A 21,113-nucleotide genomic window follows, 5' to 3' on the forward strand; every position below is an offset into this window, starting at 1 on the left:
TTTTTGCCTTTGGAATGTTTCTTTCAGATATCTTATATATTAGATTTTCAATTGTCTCATAGTTCTATTACCTCCAGGATGGATTTTCTCTATATCCTGTTGCTTTTTCTGCCATTATTCTCTATAGTACCATTTCTATTTCCTCTGTTAGCACCTCAGGGACTATGATATAAGGGTCTAAGTGTGATGGGGGGAACTATCCTCAATGGGGGGGAAAACAACCAACAATCTGTCAGGATGTGTTTTTTTTGCAAATCTTTTCCATTTTTTCTTCTTTTTGTAGTTCTTCCTACTTTTCATCTATGGATGCTCTTGGGAGTAGTTATTTAGCTAAGATTTCTAGTGAAATAAGTAAACTAGTTTTATCTTTTGCTGCTTCTCTCATGAGATGATATTCCTCATAATCGTCCAACATTCTTCTTCCCAAGATAGCCAAAAATAGGAATGAAGTTGACCTAGGATTTCATTGAGATAGTAAACTCTCAGGGAGGAAACATTTTCTCTCAAGGCAGATCAGCTTAGAGAATTGCCCAAAGTCAAAGTGAAAACTTGAGACCCTTTGTTTCCTAGAATGTGGCACAATCAGATTAAAATGTTGAGAAATGTTTAACAAAATAAATAAAAATACAAAAAGCCAATATAGGGTTTACAAGGATCTGTGTCTATTTGAGCTGGTTACTACTGGCCTAGAGCCTTGGCAGTTAAGGGTTTCACAGAGTCAGTTTGTATGTATCTGACATTAGACCTGATCCTTCATCTTCTTTAATCAAATTATCTTTTTATGCTCACTGCTTCTCTCTAAATTACAAAAACAGAACCCCCCCCCCAAGCTTCCCTTTCTTGTTCTTAGTATTTCTAAAATATTATATGCAGGGGTCCTCAAATTTTTTAAATAAGGGGCCAGTTCACTGTCCCAAGAGGGCTGCACTATAGTAAAAACAAAAACTTTGTTTTGTGGGCCTTTAAATAAAGAAACTTCATAGCCTTGGGTGAGGGAGATAATCGTCCTCAGCTTCTGCATCTGGCGGGCAGTAGATTCAGGACCCCTGCATTATAGGATTAGATCTTGCTTCTACCTTCTACATTAAGAAATTTAAGTCGGTTGATGAATTCTCTCGACATTTTTTTCTCCCTCTGTGGTACCTATTCCATTTTCCAGCATCTTTTAAAGATCACGTGGCTCAGGCATCATACCCACCCATTCTTTTAATTACTTATGATACAGTCCATCTTGACTTGGTCATTTCAGCTGTTCAAGAGAAGCTATAGGTGCTCTTATACTCTTTATATTGGATATCAATCCCCTCTACGCCATTTTTGTCCTGGCTTTCCCAATACAAAGATTACTTTTCGTGGCAGAGAAAAAGAGAAGATAAAAATTGAGCAGCCTTGCCTCTCACTGTCCTCTGACACCATCTATTTGTCCATTGTCCTATTTATTCTCTGGATTCCAAATCCATCTCTATAGCCAGTTTACCATGCTTTCTCTCCCCATTCTTGCTAAAAGAAAACAAACTTTTTGGTGCCTTTAGCTATCCTTTCCAAATCTCACTCATTTTGAGCTGATACTCAGGACAATATTCTTACAGAACCAAGGCATTTCTTTGTGTTCACTTTAATCTTCTTTCTAAAAGAAGATTATATGTGTCATTTAAAAGTCTGACTTGGTTGGTAAGTTCCCTGAATTGGCTCCTCATCCTCATTAGACAATTGCTTCCATTACTCTTCCTCAGGACAATTTTTTCTTTGTGTTTTCATAATTTAATTTTACTGTTATACCTCAATTTTTTCACAGTATAGGCCACTCTGGGTTAGGGATCCTAGAGGCATTAGTAGTGTCAATTAAATCACGGATAGGCTTTTACAGAAAGCTTTCCCATCAGGCCTTATAATTAATAAAGTACACTGTCATCAGAGTGCATTTTCTGAATATCTGCTCATGATTCACAGCCTGTACTAATGACACAATAAAACACTAACTGTCTTGTGAGGTTTGAGGTTCCAATTTCCACTCTATAAGGAAGGTCATTTTTAGCTTATGTCTGACAGCGCAATTACATTAAGGACTCTGGAAAGGAGCAGATGATTGAGTAATGCTGAAGTACTCCTGTCTAACAAGAAAGCATTTGACATACTATTTAATAAACTGTATTTATTTATTAACATCCAATTTTATAAACATGCTCATGTTATTCTATTTTGGGTACTATAACCAATTAAAAAATTGAAAAATTATAGTAATTTATAGCTTTGAATTTGTATCTTCTATACAATAAAGGCAATAATCAATATTTGGTTAGATAGCTCTCCCAGACTTTTCAGTTGTGAAACTGAACCTCTAAGTCTTTAAGAGTTGTAGAGTGAGAGACATTTAGATTTTGCAAAAATATGTATGTATGTTTGGCCAGACATTTCCTGTTATGGAAACTACTTTTCTAATGAAGATGAACAATTTCTCTATAATATAGCAATAAAGAATCTTAGAGAGTTTCTTGGGATAGTTAGAGATTAAGTAATTTAAAGTTCCCATATGTCAGGATCTAGTTCACTGGGGACTCCTTACACAAATGAAATCACAGACTTGGTAAAAATTATGTATGCAACTGGGTCTTTGGTTTCACCTTTGTAGGAAGCTGTCAGTGAAGAACTACCTTTTATCAATGCAGGATAGTACTTTCTCTACAACATAGAGTTTTTAGGGAGTTATCCAGGGCACCAAGACTTAAAGTGATTTGTTTAGAGTCACACACCTAGTATGTTTTTACACCCAGATCTTGACTTGAAGAGCCTCCAAGTTAAGAAGATCTGGGTGCAAATTCAAATATAATGTGTATGTGAATATACACACATATATTTAATTGAATGATATTTATTAGTGATTTAAGTACATACTTATACTTATACAATGGGAAAAGGATATATAATAACAAAAGATTTCTACATAAGTATTCTAACATGCGAAGTCAAGGCAACAATATAGGAACTGTAAAAATCATTTTTATCTCTTTTTTCAAACAACAGATGTATGCTAATTTCAGCAATTTGCACGACCAGATCCTTTTAATTATATTGCTATTGTTGTAAAAAAGAAATCTGGCCAAACCCCACATCATCATGAGGCACATTTTCCCCCACTCTACCATCAAAGCACTGAGTCTTCAAAGGCAATGCCCTTGGATTAGTGACAAATAAGGACAATCTGGTGTAGTAGAATTAACAATAACATATATATATATATATATATATATATACATATATATATACATATATATACATATATATACACACACACACGTACCTAGTTCTCTCCTAAATTCCACTTTTACATTAATAACTGCCTATGAGGCATTTTGACTTGGGTGGCAGGGAGGTATCTTAACAAGTCTAAAATTATCTTTTTTTTAATCTACCCCATCATCTTTTTTCTTTTCAAAACTTAGGAGTCATTCTTGATAACACACTTTTTCTCATCTCTAATCAGCTGCTGATATTGTCAATTTTGCCTCTGCAACATCTCCTTTCTTCCTAGGCTCACAAGCTAGTTCTTGCCCTCCCCATTATTCATGAATTATTATCCCAATAGTTTCCCAGTTGTTCTCCTCATCTCTAGTTTTTCTCCTTTCACTCTTCAGTGAATTGCTAAATTGATATTTCTAAAACTCAGGTCTGATCATATCACTTCCTTATTCCATATCCTCGACAATTACTTTTAGGGTCATGTACAAGATTAATTTGTAGGGGGCATTTAAAACTCCTCCTAATCTGGCTATGTTACCTTTCCAGGCTTTTTTCAACTTTACCCCTCTTTATGCACAGTCCAATCCTATCAAAAGGTCCTCCTTGCTTCTTCTCATATATGCCTTTCCATTTCCCATCTTTCTTTCTTTGATCATACTGACCCTATGCATAAAAGGCACATTCTCCTTTTGTTTCTTAAAATCCCTGTATTTCTTCAAAAAATGAGCCACTTCCTCAAGATCTTTTCCTGGTTTCTCTAATGACTTTTCCACCAAATTATTTTGCATTTCTCTTGTATACATTTAAGGTATATTTATATGTGAACACACCATTTCCTCTGTTTCACTTTTGCTTTTATATCTCTGGGACTTACACTGAGTTAGAACTGTTGTTCAATTGTGTCTGACTTTTTGTGACCCCATTAAATTTTTTTTGGCAAGGATACTGAAGTGTTTTGTCTTTTTACAGATGAGGAAACTGAGAGACGCTGTGCCAGGGGTCACACAATTATTAAGTGTCTGAGGACAGGTTTGCACTTAGAAAGAGAAGCTTTCTTTACACCAAGGCCAATGTTCTATCCATTTTGCCATCTAGCTGTCTCTGAAGGATATTAGGCATTTAATAAATGTTTCTTCTTTATTTGAAGGCACAGTGCTAGGTAAAGTACTTAACTTTCTTGAGTCTTAATTATGTCAAATTATGATGATCTCTAAGATCCCTATCTAAGATAACCTGAAATAAGATACTGAAGAAATAGGAGGGTAGTAATGTTCATTTGTATTTTCTACTTATTTTTCAATAAGAATATTAAAAAGAATAGGAAATCCTACAAATAAAGGCTTCATATTTTTTTCTGTTAGTGTCCACAAATTTAAAGAAATATATACTTGTACTGGGAGTAATTGAATGTACTTAAACGTAGGAATATTATATCTAACAGTAGAAATGTCCGTATTAGACATACGGAAATATCATGTACAGAAGAGAAATGCCTAGAAATGGTAAAAATTCTTGAAGTATTTTCACTTTTCTAAAACAAATACTAAAAAACCCATTAGTTCTTTAAATGAAAGATATAAAATTTTACAAACATTCTAGGGAATGGATATATAGAAGTAATATTAAACTAAAAATAAACAAGGATGCAGAAAACTATATATACATTGAATTTTTAAATTAAATATGTACTATTACATATACAATTAATGTTTTATGATGATATCTAAATATAAATATGTGTACATAATGTATATATACCTATATATATATATATGTTAGTTATTATTATTATGAGGGGAGAGGGAATTGGAAGAGAGAAAAGAGAGAAAAAATAAATTATTTTCATTAAAGGTCTTATTCTGATGCCTCTTGGTAGCATTAGAATGACCCTGAGTTTCTGAAAACTATCTAATAAAGGGTAGAAGAATTAACAAATTTCTGTAGGACAGAAACAAAATCACAGGTTTGTGAAGTATTGAAGTAGAAATATACATAAGGGAAATGAACAAAGATGAGACAATGAGATGAAACAATGAGAGAGAAGGGAGAATGGGACAATTGTTACTTTTTGTTTTGAATTTCATTTCACATTGATTAGTTATTGAGTTAAAATGAAAAAAAAATTATTTGTGGATAGATGGTCCAGCTGCTCTGAAATAGACAGAAAACTAGATAGAAAGTCCAATTTTCTCATGAGAGTGAGTAAATGTCTTTTTAATAGGAACATGAAAAAAAAGAAAACATGGAAAACTAGAAAGTAATGAAAACCATGTCAACATAACTAGTCAAATATTAAGTAAATAGGATAACACTACTGGGGTTGAATGAATGACTGCTTCCCATTATTAGGGAAATTAGCTAATGATTTTATGGAACTGATAATTATTTGCAAAATTTCCAAGTTGACCTAACCAACTTCATCCCAGAAAATAACATTTAACTCTGCTCTTAAGGAAAATTTGCTGACAGAAATAGTTGATAATAATAAATTCAAATAAAACAAAACTTTTTTGGAAGGGCATTGAAGTAAATATAGATCTCAAAAGTAGAAAGCAATATGCCATTTTTTTGTTTTGTCATTTATTTTGACTTAAGTAAAAAATGTTTTAGGATTTACTGGTTCTGCTATTGTTAGTACAAGAAGAATGGATGGGAACCTGACCTTTGAAAGCAAAGTTACTTTGAAAATTATTACTTGGGCAGATAGATGGCACACTGGATAGAGTACTAAGCCTGGAATCAGGAAGGGCTGAGTTCAAATTCGACCTCAGACACAGTTTTGTGACCCTTACCAAGTCATTTAACCCTGTTTGCCTCAGTTTCCTCATCTGTAAAATAAGTTGGAGAAGGATATAGCAAACCACTCCAGTATCTCTGCCATGAAAATCCCAAATGGGGTTATGAAGAGTTGGATATGATTGAACAACAACATTATGATTTATGTGGAAAGAACATTTTTAATTGTGTGGAATGTGTCTAGTGTGCCCACTGTCAGATGGTACAGTTTTATGAATGATTTTACAGTGGAAAATTTCACTATGGAAAGCAACAGAATGAGTTGACTTTGGTTGAATGTCCAGATTTGGAATCTCAATTTTCCCAATGCTCTAGGATTGGAAAATAGTGTTTAACAAGGGCAAAGTATTAAAACAAGATTAAAATATTAAAATAAGTTTTGGAATAACAAATGGAACATCTTTAAGAAAATGGTAATATATACCACTAAGAAAAAATACTTAAAAATTCTCCTTGATATGGAACTCATAAGAAATCAATAAAATTAATTTCAAAGGCAAAGAAGGCAATCCTCTATCACCTAGTGACTAGTACAATTGGTTCCTAGCCGGTCTCCTTGACACTCCAATCCAACTGCCAGGGTGGTTTTCTTTTTCCTTTTCCCTTTCCTTTTAAACCTTTTTTCTCAGTTCCAGATGAAAACAAATAAATTTTAACATTTGTTCAAATTTTTTTTGAATTTCAAATTCTATCCTTCCTTCTCTCCCCTCCTTGCCTTGAGAAGGCAAGCAATTTGATATAGATTATACATATGAAGTCATACCAAAAACTTAAATATTAGTCACATTGTGAAAGAAAACACAAGTAAAAACAATTTTTAACCTTCATTTAAAAAAACTGCAGAGTATTTAAAAAATGTCGCTCTAATCATGTCATCTTCTCTCTCTCCCTCTCCCTCTTTGCTCAAGCTTACTGAACTCTCTCTCTCACCTAGTAGGTCAAATATAAATTCTGCATTTAAAGCTCTTCATAATCTGGCCTCTTCTGTATCCTTCTAAGTTTTTTATACTTCATTCCCTTCCTCACACTATAATCCACAGCCATACTGGCCTACTTGCAGTTCAAATGGCCTTGACTGATTATTCTCTCTCTGCTTTGCCTTCAGCTATCTACCCATTCCTCCTCTGTTCTCCTGCCTCACTTTTACCTTTTAGTCCCTTTGAATTCCTTCAAGAATCAGGTCAAATCTCATCTTCTGCAAGAGACTTTTTATGGTTTCCCCAGAAAAGTGCCTTCCATTTACTCTACATAGATCTCTCTCATTCACATGAGAACGTCTTGAGGTCAAAAATTGATTTTGCCTTTGTACCCTCAATACTTAGATGTTTGCTGACTGACTAGTTGAGTCTGCTGTCAGAAATGAAGAGATACCTGCACTGAGATGATGGCTGATGGTTGGGAATGAATTTTTAATAGGGAGAAAGTATAAAGAGAAAAAAAGAAATTGATGGTCCAGAAGAGAACTTTGGGAAACACAACATTTAAGAGAATGGAATCAGTAAGAGGATAAAGAGGTAAAAGAATTTGAAATGTGTTTTTTTTGAATTTGTGAGGAAAAAATACCCATGTTGACTTCCTGACAATAGCAAAAATAATATCTAGAGTTTATATAGCATTTTTACGTTTGTAAAGTGCTTTCAAAATATTTTATTCTCATAACAACCCTGTTAAGTAAATGGTATTTGCATCTACTTTTTACAGATAAAGAAAGTGAGATTTAGGGGGATTAAGTAACCCAGTGTCACAAAGCAAACAAGTATCTGAGGCAGCATTTAAACTTAAAAGAGGTCTTCATAATTCCAGCTTCAAGACTGAATCTATCATACTACCCAGCTGCTATTAAGTGTATGAAACAGGATTGAAAGCCCTTATCTTCCTGATTGTACAGCCAGCACTCCATACATTATATCTTGCTGCCTCCCAGACCAATGATCAAAACTCAGAAGACCTGGGTTTTCAATTTAGCCCTGTCATTACTGTGCCTTAGGCCCTCTGTAAAATGAGATGAATTCTAAATCCTTTCCAATTTTAAAATTCTAAAACTCTAAATCAACTTAACCTAGAGTCCACAGACTACTATCTGTATCCCCTGCCACCCAGGAATCTACAGATTTGGATGGAGAAAAAATTATATTTTAATATAGTTTCCTTTCAATTTTACGGACTTTATGTATTTAAGAATAGTTGTCCCTTCCACATTGTTGGGGTTATGGATGCAGTGCTCCTGTGATTTGGAAAATTGGTATAAAATTTTTTGGCCTTCTCTTTGTTACAAAAAAGTCTAAATTTTTTTTCCTTTATGGAGTGTTTACTGTGCCACATTGTAAAATTTGTGTCAAGTTTTGTTCACAGACTCTGTGTTCATAGGCAGCTTGTGCATAACTCCTCCAAAATTCCCATTTAATTTCTCATGCCAATCTGTATTATATTGAAACTGTGATGGGGAAAGTTGTGATGTGGAATGGTATTATTATTATTATGTTATAGTATTCTAATGAGTCCACTGGTTTCACCAAAAGGACTCAAAGGGTTTAATGATACAAAAATAGTTAAGAACTCCTAGTTCAGGAATTTTTTTTGGTGAATTTATATCTATATTCATGCTTTTTGGGCAAATATAGCCCTCTCAGATGTTTTTAACATTCATTCTCTAAAAGAGTTTGAATCTTCATGCTGGCTAGTCTATTTAACTCTGGCCCAACTTAACCAAATGATTTAGGAGAGGAAATTTTATTTAAAAATAAACATCTTAGTGCCCACATAGGTGAAAGAGGAATGGAAATGCAGGTGTTTCTACTTTCTGGTCTCCTTAACACATCATTATATATTCACTAAGTCCTATCCTGGCTCCCAGGATTGTCCTTTTGGAATATTTGATTGAACAAGTGGTTTGACCTAAGTAGTGCTGGGAAGGCCTTCTCCATGTAGCCTTCTCCTCTTAAATGCATCCTTTGACTATTTGTCATAATGTGAGAAATTCCACCATAGCATCTTGCCTAGAATACCATTAATTGGTTATTGATAAGGAAGGAAACAGGGGTTTATTAAGTGTCTATTACATGTTAGGTAGGCATTGAACTAAGTACTTTACAAATATTATCTTATTTAATCTTCTTAATAATCCTGGGAGATAAGTGCTCCTATTATCCTCATTTTTACAGTTGAAGAAATAAAGGCAATTCACTTAATCTCTGGATTGACACTTGAAATCAGTGTAACTAGAGATGAGGTTCTCACAGTATGGCTGAATTTGGTATCCCAGTTTTGGACAGCTTACAACCACTATATTTTTAGAGACAAATGATACAAATAAACGTGTCATTCTGTACCTCAGTCTGGAATGTGCAGTATACATGAGTTAGAAATGGATGTTCCCAGGCCAGTGAAAGGACTCGCTTTTCCACCATAGTGCATTCCACATCATCGTCCATCAAAACAACATCTTTCTTCAAAGCTTTTACTGCAAAGAACTGGTTTGTTTTCTTGAATTCTGCCAGGAATACCTTGGAAAGAAATAAGTGATTGATTTACACTTGTCAATAAAAAAACGAAAGAAAGTCCATAAAACTCTTATAAGGACTAAGGGTTAAGATTTTACTCTTGAGCCAGAATAGAGGTTTGTTTCTACTGGCTTAGGTTATTCCTTAACATTTTAATACTTATAAACCTTTGTTGAAGTTTCTTTTACTAAAAAATGCTCTAAAATTTAACTTTTGGTTCTCATTTCAAGTTTTGTTACAGTTTTAAAAATACTATGGCATGAAATATAATATTCCCTGGGCCTAAAAAATGCAGCAACTACTGAGTTCTCTACTTCCACTAGGCTGAAGGATGAAAGGTAGGTAAGAATAAATACAACATACACTTTTTGAGAAGGTCCCCATTTCTATCATAAATACACATTTTTTTTTTTCTGTGATGGTAATACAGAATACAAAAAGTTAGATCCCAACTAAGTACAAATAGAAAATTTCCTTTTCACATTGACACTATTTAAAGTATAATTATGTAAAGCCTGGTAATGGCTGCGCCCAATGGAAATGCGCAGTGCAAATCAGAATAATGGGCCATTTCAGGAGATGAATCACTCTTACTAGTTAGGACCTAGCTGTATTTAAGTTTCTCTATTATCCTCTGTTTCCCCTCCCCACAATTTAAACTAGTGTCAATGCTCAGACTAGGGAGAACCCCAATCTTGGGTAATTGAGGTGATTGAATAGTTAAAGTGCCCATATATTGGGACTGGTGGATAAGTTATCTTGCTAGTTTCAAGTGATTAATTATCCCTTTATAAAAGAAGCAGCATCAAGGGTATTGAAAAGTTGGATGACTACGGTAGATATACCACATAAAGGTTTCTCATTTATAAATCCTGTTTTCCTGCAGAATTTTGTGAAAAGTTTGGAGATCAAGATTTGGAATTAGGAAAATACTAAAGCCCAGGGTTTTGGGAATAATCAATGAGAGTTACCGCTAGGTTCTGATTTTTTGAAATAATAGATTCTGAGAAATGGCTACATTATTAGAATTCACACTGCACATTTCTACTGGGCTAGAACCAGTTACCATATTTTACATAATTATAGCTTCAAATAGGATAAATTCAAATACTGGTAACTGATTTAGGGGATTCATTGTTCATACTAATCGGGACCTTAAGGTCACTGTGTGTCCACTGAAAAAAGAAAACCTAAGGATTATGATCTATTTTTAAATACTTCCTCTTCCCTCTCCCCTAATCATTTTGAGTCTACTGTTCTTATATGAAAAGACTAGAGGTTTCCTTCAGGAATCATAAATTATAATAAGGGAGGCATTTGAGCAAAAGGAGATATAGAATCTCAGTTGGATGATAACTCAAAAGCCATCTAATCCAATTTATATGGATAGGAATTACTTCTACAACTTAATCAGTAGGTAGTCATTCATCTCTTTTGCTTTGAGACTTCTAATGATGGAAGGGGGAGAGAATCCAGAATTTCTCCCAAACTAGACTATTCCTCCATTCTAATTGTTAGGGAATTTTTTCTTGTACCAGTATAACTCCTATCACTGTGACTTCTAAGCATCGCTCCTACTTCTGTCCTCTAGTCCTTATTACTTAATCCTTAATCCTATCCCACATTTCCAGTCTTCTCCCATCTTCCTTCCCAATATGTATGCTTCAGTTCAGTGACAATGGCCTCCTAATCACCCTCCATCTCTGGAAAAATCTCACCATCTCTAGAAAGTTTCTATTAATTATTTTTCTATTTTCTATTTATAGTTCTATAGTTCACTTTGTATATATTTATTTGTATCTTATCTCCCCATTAACCTGTAAGCTTTTTGAGGTCAGGGACTGTCTTTTGTCTCTTTTTGTAATTTTAGAGTTTATCATAGTGCTTGGAACATAGAAAGTGATCAATAAATGTTTGAGGCAGTAGATAAAGAGAGAGTGGTCCCTGAAGTCACAAGACTCATCTTCCTGCATTCAAATCTGTATGAACCCAGGCAAGTCATTTTACCCCCTTTGTCTCAGTTCCTCATATGTAAAATAAACTAGAGAAGGAAATGGCAAAATACTTCAATATCTTTGCTTAAAAAAAAAAAAAAAACAAACCCAAATGGATTTGCAAAGAATGGACAAAACTAAATAACAAAAAAATGTTTACTGATTGATTGAATTAGGGCAAGTTGGTTGCCTTTTGCTTATGTGTTATCTTTTTTTTTTTTTTTTTTTTAACTCCCTCCCTCTAGACTTTATTTATTTATTTATTTTTTATTTAATAGCCTTTTATTTACAGGATATATACATGGGTAACTTTACAGCATTAACATGTGTTGTTATCTTGGAGTACACTGAAATACCTAGATCTTTTTCAGTTTTCTCCCATTCTGTACTGAATGACTGATTATTAAATTCCAAATGTAAAATTGCATTTGTTCCTATTCAATTGCATTTGGTTTAATTAGCCTATTGTTCTAAACTGTAAAGATCTTTTAAAATTCTGATTATAGCTCTACCTCCCCATTTCATGATATTAGCAAATATGAAAAGCATGCCATTTATGTTCTCCTACAAAAGAGTACAACCTTCCTGCTATGGATAGAAATATTAAACAGCTTATGGTTAAGGACTGATCCCTGGAGTATATACTAGACTCCTTGTTTCTAAGATGACATAAGCTACTTCTGTTCTTTGGATCTGATCACACAGTCAGTTCTGAATTTACTTATTACATTATCTATTCCAACTCTGTCTATCTTGCCTGGATGAGTGACGTCAAAAACAATGATAAAGTATAGGGGACAGCTACGACCAGGTCAGAGAACATGGTCAAGCCACTTAACCTCTACCTCAGTCTTCTCATCTGTAAAATGGAAATAATAATAGCACCTATTGTGAGGAAAAAAAAGTTATGATAGTGTAGTGCTTGGCACAGAATGGATATTATATAAATATTAGTCATTATTATTATTAGGTAAATTACCAATAGCATTTATCCCTTCAGGTGCTAATTAACTTTTTTTTTTAAACAAAGGAAATGAAGTTAGCACATCTTCACCAACAAGGGATCATGCTAGACTGATTTTTATTAATTAATGTTTTTTTTCCAGGAAAATATAAAGGAAAGGAGAGGTAAATTAGGAAGGAAGATGGTAAGATGGAAGAAGATAGAAGGATACATGAGGTTAGAAGAGGAAAATTGGGAAAGATGGGAGAGAACAAGATAGAGGGAGATCAAGACAGAGAAAAATTGAGAGGAGGAAAGTCCCTTTAATAGGATCTCTATTATAATATTGTGAGAAATGTAGAAATCTACTCTTTATCTTTCTTCTTGCTTTAAGTTTGAACTGAGTTCAAATTTTCTGCTCTTTAGGTAAACCACTTTGCAAACAGTAGGCACTTAGCAGATACTTTCCAGAGTGAATGACTAAGTAAGATAATGAGGTGCTTGTATAAAGAATAAAACTGGATCTATTATTTGTGCATCAAATATTGACATAATTTGTAGATTTAATTGAATGGTTTTCTTATTCAAATATGGAAAAGCACAGGGCTTGGGGACAAAAAGGAAAAAACCATTTCATTTACAATTAAAACTGCTCATGCTATAATTATTTCTTTCAATAAACACCCCAAACCAGCTATAAAATAAGTAGCTGAAATTGAAATAATGTGTTTAGGATTTTTGATAACATGTTATAATTGCACATTAATTGATGACAAATGATAACGAAGAGTAGCTATAAAATTGTTGTGCCCAGATTAATGACAAATGAATTTGTAGTAAATAATACTATTATTGCAAGGATCATCTAAACGGTTTAAGGATGACCAGCTGCAGTTTGAAAAGAAGAATGAAACTTCTGGTGTAGACACCCAATTCTGAGTGGATTACAGTTTAATGCAGGTGTTGGTGCTAACTTGTATTTTAGTTTGCTTATTATAATTTGGGTGGTCCCTGCCAAAGTCTAGAGAACAGGTGTCTAAATATTACATTGATAGGAATTATACAAATGCATAAAGCAGTATGATCCTTCTCAGGTGGGGAAAGACCCATGCCAGTGGGCTTTAGTGCCAGTGAACTTTTTCTAGGGCTTAATGTCTTAGCTTGAAAATTCCCTACCCTTCTTGATGTTAGAGTTGACACATTTTAATTGCCCATGATAATTGGTCAGGATTACATACAGAAGATTTTTTAGTCCCCTTTTTGGTTATCTTAAGAGTTGAGGAGAGCTTGGCAATCACCTATTCCAACCTGTATCTGAACAAGAATCCTTCTACATCTTCCCTGACAAAAGATGGTCCAGCCTTTGTTTCAAGCTGTCCAATGAGGGGGAGTCCATGACTTCTTAAGGAAGCCCATTCCATTTTGAGAAAATTGTAATAATTTGGAAGCTCTTCCTTCTAGGAATCTTAGATCTTATTCAGCACTTTGCAAAAACTGCTTCTGGTTTCTGCTCTGTGAGATCAAATGGAATGAATCCTTTGCCAAAGAATAAGCCCTTTAAATGATAGCTCTTATCTACCTCCATTCCAATCTTCTCAAGATTACATATCCTTAACTTCTTTCAACTAATCCTTCCTGGCAAACTGAGGGTCCTTGTGGAGCAGCAGCAGCCTGGAAATTTGAGTTTGTAGCCCCCATGCCATTTTACTTTTAGGATAAGCATCCTGTATTGATATCAATGACCTATCTTCTAACCTTCCTCATAATTGAAATGTGGGACGGAAAAGGACTTAGGTAGTGAATAAAAAGGCAGGAATGTCCAATCATACTAGCTCATTTACACACCTCTCTAGGAGTTAAATGCTCCTGCCTTTGCATGGCCCTGCTCTGTCTTCATATACAAAAAGTAGAAAACACAATGGAAGTGCCATTAATTGATTGGCACTCCCCTTCCCCCAAAATGCTCTTTACATTTAGTTTTACTTTTCTTTCTTATTTTAGTTTCTGCTTCCCAGCTGCGAAGCATACCCTTTGTGCCTTGGACCTTTTTCATGATGCTCTCTTTTTTAATTTTCCTGGGGTAATTTGCCTTTACCACATTTTTTGTATCAAGTTTATTTCTGAAAATCCCTTATCTTCCTTCCTAGATAGGCAACAACAACTTGAAGACAAGGATATTATTTTTAATCTTTTATCTCCAACACTTAGCACAGTATTTTGAACATTTTTTTGTTCAATTGTGTCCGACTCTGTGATCCCATTTGGGGGTTTGTTGGCAGATATACTGGAGTGGTTTGCCATTTCCTTCTCCAATTTATTTTACAGATGAGGAAATGGGGGCAAACATTAAGTGACTTGCCCAGGTAACACAGCTAGAAAGTGCCTGAAGCCAGATTTGATCTTAGGAAGATTAGTCTTTCTAGTACCAGACCTGGCATTCTATCCACTGTCACTGAACATAGTAGGCATTTAATAAAAGTTGGCCAAATTGAAATGTTCTTCCTTGTTTTTAACCAATGTTTTATATACTATGCCTTCAGGAGCACAGGTGCCATATTTTCAGAGAGATATTGACAGGCTGGATAATATCCAGAGAAAGACTTGTAGATTTTTATACCAAACACAAATCTTTCCTTATTTAAATGCTGCTTAATGAACTCTTCTTAAGATTTCAGCCCCAGAATGATTAGCCCCACTGACAAGAATCCTTGTTCATTTTAATCGGTGCAGATGAACTTCCTCATCCTGTAACATACCTTGCCAAAACTTCCTTTCCCCAACATTTTGTGCAAAATGAAATCCTCAATACTGAATTTCATCCTGAGGGATGGTTGTTCTGTCTTCAGTACTGGTCCTGAATGAGGTTCCGTGCTCACCATCCCTTCCACTGGCAACTCCCAGGAGATTCCCTGAGGCTCTGAAATGAGCAAGCCAGTTACTGAAAGTGAATTTCAGGAAATTTAATACTTTCCCAATCATACAGACTCCATGTATTTTATATTTCAAATATCCCATTTGTGGACATTGTACTGTTTAATTATGGACGTAGAGACCTTTAAATGCAGTCTGAGTTTCTTTGTAGGGGCTGTCTCACAAGCTGGTGATCATGGATAAAACCCTCAATCATCCATTGACTTTTAAATGACCAAAATCAGAGTATGGACAAATTGGGATCTGAACCCAAACTGAAAAAAAAAAAAAAAAAAAAAAAAAAAAAAGGATATATTTTTGACTGTCTTTTATGACATTGTGATTGATGGTTATCAGATATATTACCTCATTGGCACTGTGAATTTGGGAAAGGCACCTGAAAATAATAACAGCCAATATTTAAACACTGCTTATGTTTAAATTAATATTTATTATAACAATTACATTTAAATTAATATTTAAACATAATTTATAAGTTAAATCAATTGATTCTCATAACAACCCTATGAGTAAGTACTACACAGAAGATTTTCCCCATTTTATAGATTAGGAAAAATAAAACTCAGAATAGTTAAGTGACTTACCCATTGTCACATGGCTAGAGTCATTATAAAATTTGAACAACTTTCTCTCCTAAGTGCCCAAACCATTTATCTTTCCTTTACTCTAAGTTATTTCACACATATTTCCCCCTTTCCTCTCATTCATCAATGTCTTAGTGAAAAAGTTAAATTCACTACTCCTCCTTTTGCTCTGGACGTCAGAAATCCTGGGCTCAAATCTCATCCCTTATCATTCACTATCTGTGTAACTTTACACAAGAAGCTTAACCTGCTTGGACCTCAATTTCTTTATCTGTATATTGAGAAGTGGGCTGTATGGCACAGTGGACAGAGTGCTTGAATCTGGAGTCAGGGAGATCCAAGTTCTAGACTTAGAAACTTCTTGGCTGTGTGACTGTGAACAAGGCACTTAAGATTCACTGTAAAAAGGGGATTAATAATAGTACCTACCACCAAAGTTGTTGGACAACCAAATGACATAGCATTTGTAAAAGTATTTCGCAAACCTGGAAACACCATATAAATGCTTTTTGGTGATAATTTAGGTCTTTTCTATCCCTAAATCTATGATCTCATGCTAGAAATTGTGTTTTATGATCTTTTCAATAGAATCTGAGCTCATTTCCTGCTAATTAGAGGGTGGAATAAACATTTGAATGGGAATTTAAAGGACTGGATTCCTAGAGTGCAACCTGCAGTAGATTGATATGCAAGTCTTTTAACTGACTTGAGCTATCAGTGGAAATGAAAAACATCTTTTTCTTGTGTTCCTAGTTACCACATTTACTATCTTTAATAACTCAAGTCACTGGACATTCTATTCTCTTTTAAGGCAAAACACAAATTTTATCCTTTATGTTAGAAGGTCTCCAGATCCACAATCATATATCCTTATTTTCCTTTGACTTATCTTCCAAGTGAAAACTCAACTATGTTCAAATTGTTAATTGATCAACAATCGTTTGATTCTTGCTAAATAGAATTTTAAGTTCTGGCAGACTATTTCTTCACAAAATTGTTCTACTATATTTCCCTTAGATCCCAGAAAACTATGTACTACCAGCAAAGCATAAGCTATGGATGGTTTTACCATGTTGGAAAGTATTTGAGTGTTTCTGAAAAAACTTAATTTACTGTCTCAATATTAAACTACTTAGGAGAGGAGAGACAAAATTAGTTGATCACTATATTATGAATTGTGTTTGTGTATGTATACATCAAAAAAAATCAGAAAGTATTAAACACAGATGAGTTATGAACTTCACCAAGAGAGGGAATAGCCACAAGATATGATGGATTTATTGAAATCTTAAAGCACTGACAGTTCCGACCCATCTCTATTTGCCTTTTAAAATCCATAATGTGTAGGTAATGGGAAAATATTCAATCCTTTTGGTCAGCCAATCAGTCATTAACTATTATCACAGTCAGATTCATATCTGTCTAACTATATAACAGATAATGGCAACAAATTTGAATCAGGTGCTTACAGAGTCATACAAATGTAAGGGGATCTAGAGGCCATCTATGATAGTACTCAAGTTATAATCCTCTAACTTTCTCAAATAAACAAATTGCACTTGTCTCTCTCCTCAACTTCAGCTGCACGAGTATATTCCATAAGCATTTCAAACTCAAAATATAAAACAGAACAGAATACAGCTTTCCTCCAAAACCACCTTTCCTCTAACTTTCCTGTTTTTTTGTTTTTTTTTCTTCCCAAGGGCATCATAATTCTTCCAGTTATCCATATTTGTAGTCTTGGAGGCTTTCTCAGCTATTTACACTCCTCCAACTTTCCCATATTTAAGTTGCTGTCAAGTGTTATAAATTCTTCCTTTATAACATCTGTTTTATCTGTCTCCTAATTAGGTCTGTCTTTATTAATATTCTCCCCTGTCAATTCACAGAGTGGCAATGTTACTCCCCTGCTCAAGAACTTTTAGGGACTCCTTATTGTCTCTAAAATTAAATACACATCTCTATTTGACATGTAAAATCCTTTAAAATTTGGCTCTAATCTATCTTTGTAGATTGAATGTAAATTATTATCACACCACACACTGTTTCCTGCTACTCAATATCACTATTGTTCAGTTGTTTTTGTGGCAAAGATACTGGAATAGTTTTCCATTTCCTTCTCTAGCTCATTTTACAGAAGAGGAAACTGAGACAAATGAAATAATTTGCCCAAATTCACACAGAGAGTTGTGAGCTCAATTTGAACATGTGAAGATAAATCTTTCTGATTCCAAGTCCAGTGCTCTATCTGGTGTGCTACTTAGATGCCTTATACATACAATTTTTCCTTTTGTGCTTCAGAATGGGCTATTTTCTATGCCTACTCATTCATATTTGTTCATTTTCTCCTCCTCCCTTTGTCTCTTAAATCCCTAACTTCCTTTAACTTTCAGCTCAACTATTGGAAAAGGACTTTCTTGAATTACTTAGTTGTTGCTCTCTTCCTCCTTTTCTCCCCTCCCTTCCCCCCATTTACTGAACTATATATTAGATCAGAATTCATATTATTTTCTTTTGGCCTCTGTAGTAGCATAATGCCAAATAGTTAACAAGAACCTAATTAATACATATTTAATTGAATTAAAATTAATGTGATTGGACTAGGAAACAGTATAGAAAGACTGTCATCTCCTTTTTCCTGGAGGCTATATAACTGTCTTAAAGGCAGTCTGAGATCACATTGCCTTTTTTGGCTGCCATATAATACTATTACCTCATGTTGAGTTGGAATCCACATTTTATTCCATCTTTTATACGAGATTTAAAAAAAAACTTAGCATTTATCTCTATTAAATTTTAATTTTACATATGCTTCATCCTTTTAGTCTTTCATGATTTTGTTGGATTTTGGCTCTGTCATCCAAGATATTAGTTACCTCTCTACCTTGTATCTCATCTGGAACATCTGATAAAATTTGATAAAAAAGTCATTTATGTTTTTATAGAAATCATTAATAAAAATGTTAAACAATGAAGAGCCAGGGACAGATAGCAAGAACATCTGCTTCCCCTTTTTGATAAAATCCTTTAGATTTAAATCAAATGATTAATGACTTCTTTGAGTCTGGTGCTGAATCTACTTAATTTTTTTTTTTTTTCTTTTTTTTTTTTTTTAATTTAATAGCCTTTTATTTACAGGATATATACATGGGTAACTTTACAGCATTAACAATTGCCAAACCTCTTGTTCCAATTTTTCACCTCTTACCCCCCCACCCCCTCCCCTAAATGGCAGGATGACCAGTAGATGTTAAATATATTAAAATATAACTTAGATACATAATAAGTATACATGACCAAAACATTATTTTGCTGTACAAAAAGAATCAGACTCTGAATTATTGTACAATTAGCTTGTGAAGGAAATCAAAAATGCAGGTGTGCATAAATATAGGGATTGGGAATTCAATGTAATGGTTTTTAGTCATCCCCCAGAGTTCTTTTTCTGGGTATAGCTGGTTCAGTTCATTACTGCTCCATTAGAAATGATTGGGTTGATCTTGTTGCTGAGGATGGCCTGATCCATCAGAACTGGTCATCATCTAGTATTGTTGTTGAAGTATATAATGATCTCCTGGTCCTGCTCATTTCACTCAGCATCAGTTCGTGTAAGTCTCTCCAGGCCTTTCTGAAATCATCCTGTTGGTCATTTCTTACAGAACAGTAATATTCCATAATTTTCATATACCACAATTTATTCAGCCATTCTCCAACTGATGGACATCCATTCAGTTTCCAGTTTCTAGCCACTACACAAAATGAATCTACTTAATTATGTAATAGTCTAACCCATCCCTCTCTATCTTGTCCACAACATCTTCATGAAAGACTTCATCAAACAATTTGACAAATAAATTATAAGGAACCCGATGTCCTATTGGTATCTCAACATTCAATATAACATGAAGTAATGGAGAGAGGGCTTGGCTTGGAGTTTAAAAGACATGAGTACAAAGTTAGCCTCAGACACATTAGGAAAGTCACTGTGAGCCTCAGATTCTCCATCAACAAAATAAGGGAGCCATATTTAATGATGTCTAAAGTTCCTTAAATGTCTAAGTTTATTATCCCATCAAAAAATGAAATTACTTTCCCCTTGAATCTGCCTTTCTTTGTTATTTCCCTATTTCTGTCAAGGTTATTACAATTCTCCTAGGCACTTAGAGTTGTAACTTTGGAATCATCCTCAATTCTTCATGGTCTTTCACTCTTCCTCTTATTTTCCTATATCCATTTAATTAATTCCATCTATAACATCTTAATATGCAAAGAAAGCATATGGAGAAAAGAAATCTCCATTCACATGGCTCTCATATTTGCCTACAAACTGGCTTCTAAATAATCTCTTTTCAGTAGGTGTGAACATGTAACTTCCTTGCTCAAGAAGATGAATGAGCTCCTTATTACTTTGGGATCAAATAAATAATTCTTGCTCTCTTTACAGACTAACTATACCTTATATCCCTTTTACATGCTTCCCAATTTAGTTAAACTAACCTATTTTTTGTTCTTCACACATGACATTCCATCACCTATCTCTGATCCTTTGGGTAGGTTGTCTCCCTTGCCTAGAACTCACTCCCTTTTCTTTCCTGTCTCTTGGAAATTCCTTTAAATTCAAAATAATTCCTTCAAAATTCAAAATAAGTGTCACCTTCTACTTCAGATCTTTTATCATCTCAATTGAGGTGGTATGCTGATAACTATCTTGTATTTAATTTTAAAATATTTTGCACATATTTATTAAATGCATCTTGTTTCCACTAAGAGAATATAAGCTCCTTAAGGGAAAAGAATGTTTTATGTATTCTCAATGTCTAGGAACTCATGTACAAATATAGTAATTCAACTAAAAAAGAAAAGCCAAAACAAAACTTGACTTTAGTCTAACGTGACCTGTTCTTTATGAAATTCTGTTGGCTGGTAGAGGTCAGTCCTTCCTGTCCTAAGTGCCTACAAACAATCCTTTCTAGATTTCTACCAAAAGTGGGAGTCAAGTTTATTAGCATACAGTCTGCAGATTCTACTCTCAACTTTTTCAAAAGAAGAATACATTTGCTCTTCTCCAGTTATATGGTACCTCACTTGTCCTTCAGTCTTTCAAGGATCACTGATGGTATCTAAGAAA

General features: G+C 34.2%; 1 protein-coding gene across 1 annotated transcript in view; it reads right to left on the bottom strand.

Moving 5' to 3' along the window:
* Positions 1–21,113, bottom strand: part of PRKCQ (protein kinase C theta) — a 187,913-nt gene that overhangs the window by 64,624 nt on the left and 102,176 nt on the right. Inside the window, exons 11-12 of the mRNA XM_031938503.1 lie at positions 15,227–15,387; positions 9,363–9,536 (exon numbers count right to left, since the gene is read on the bottom strand). Of these exons, the coding sequence (XP_031794363.1) occupies positions 9,363–9,536; positions 15,227–15,387 (335 nt within the window). The remainder of the gene's footprint in view (positions 1–9,362; positions 9,537–15,226; positions 15,388–21,113) is intronic.

The sequence above is a fragment of the Sarcophilus harrisii genome, chromosome 5, assembly GCF_902635505.1.
Source record: "Sarcophilus harrisii chromosome 5, mSarHar1.11, whole genome shotgun sequence".
Classification (NCBI taxonomy): Eukaryota; Metazoa; Chordata; class Mammalia; order Dasyuromorphia; family Dasyuridae; genus Sarcophilus; species Sarcophilus harrisii.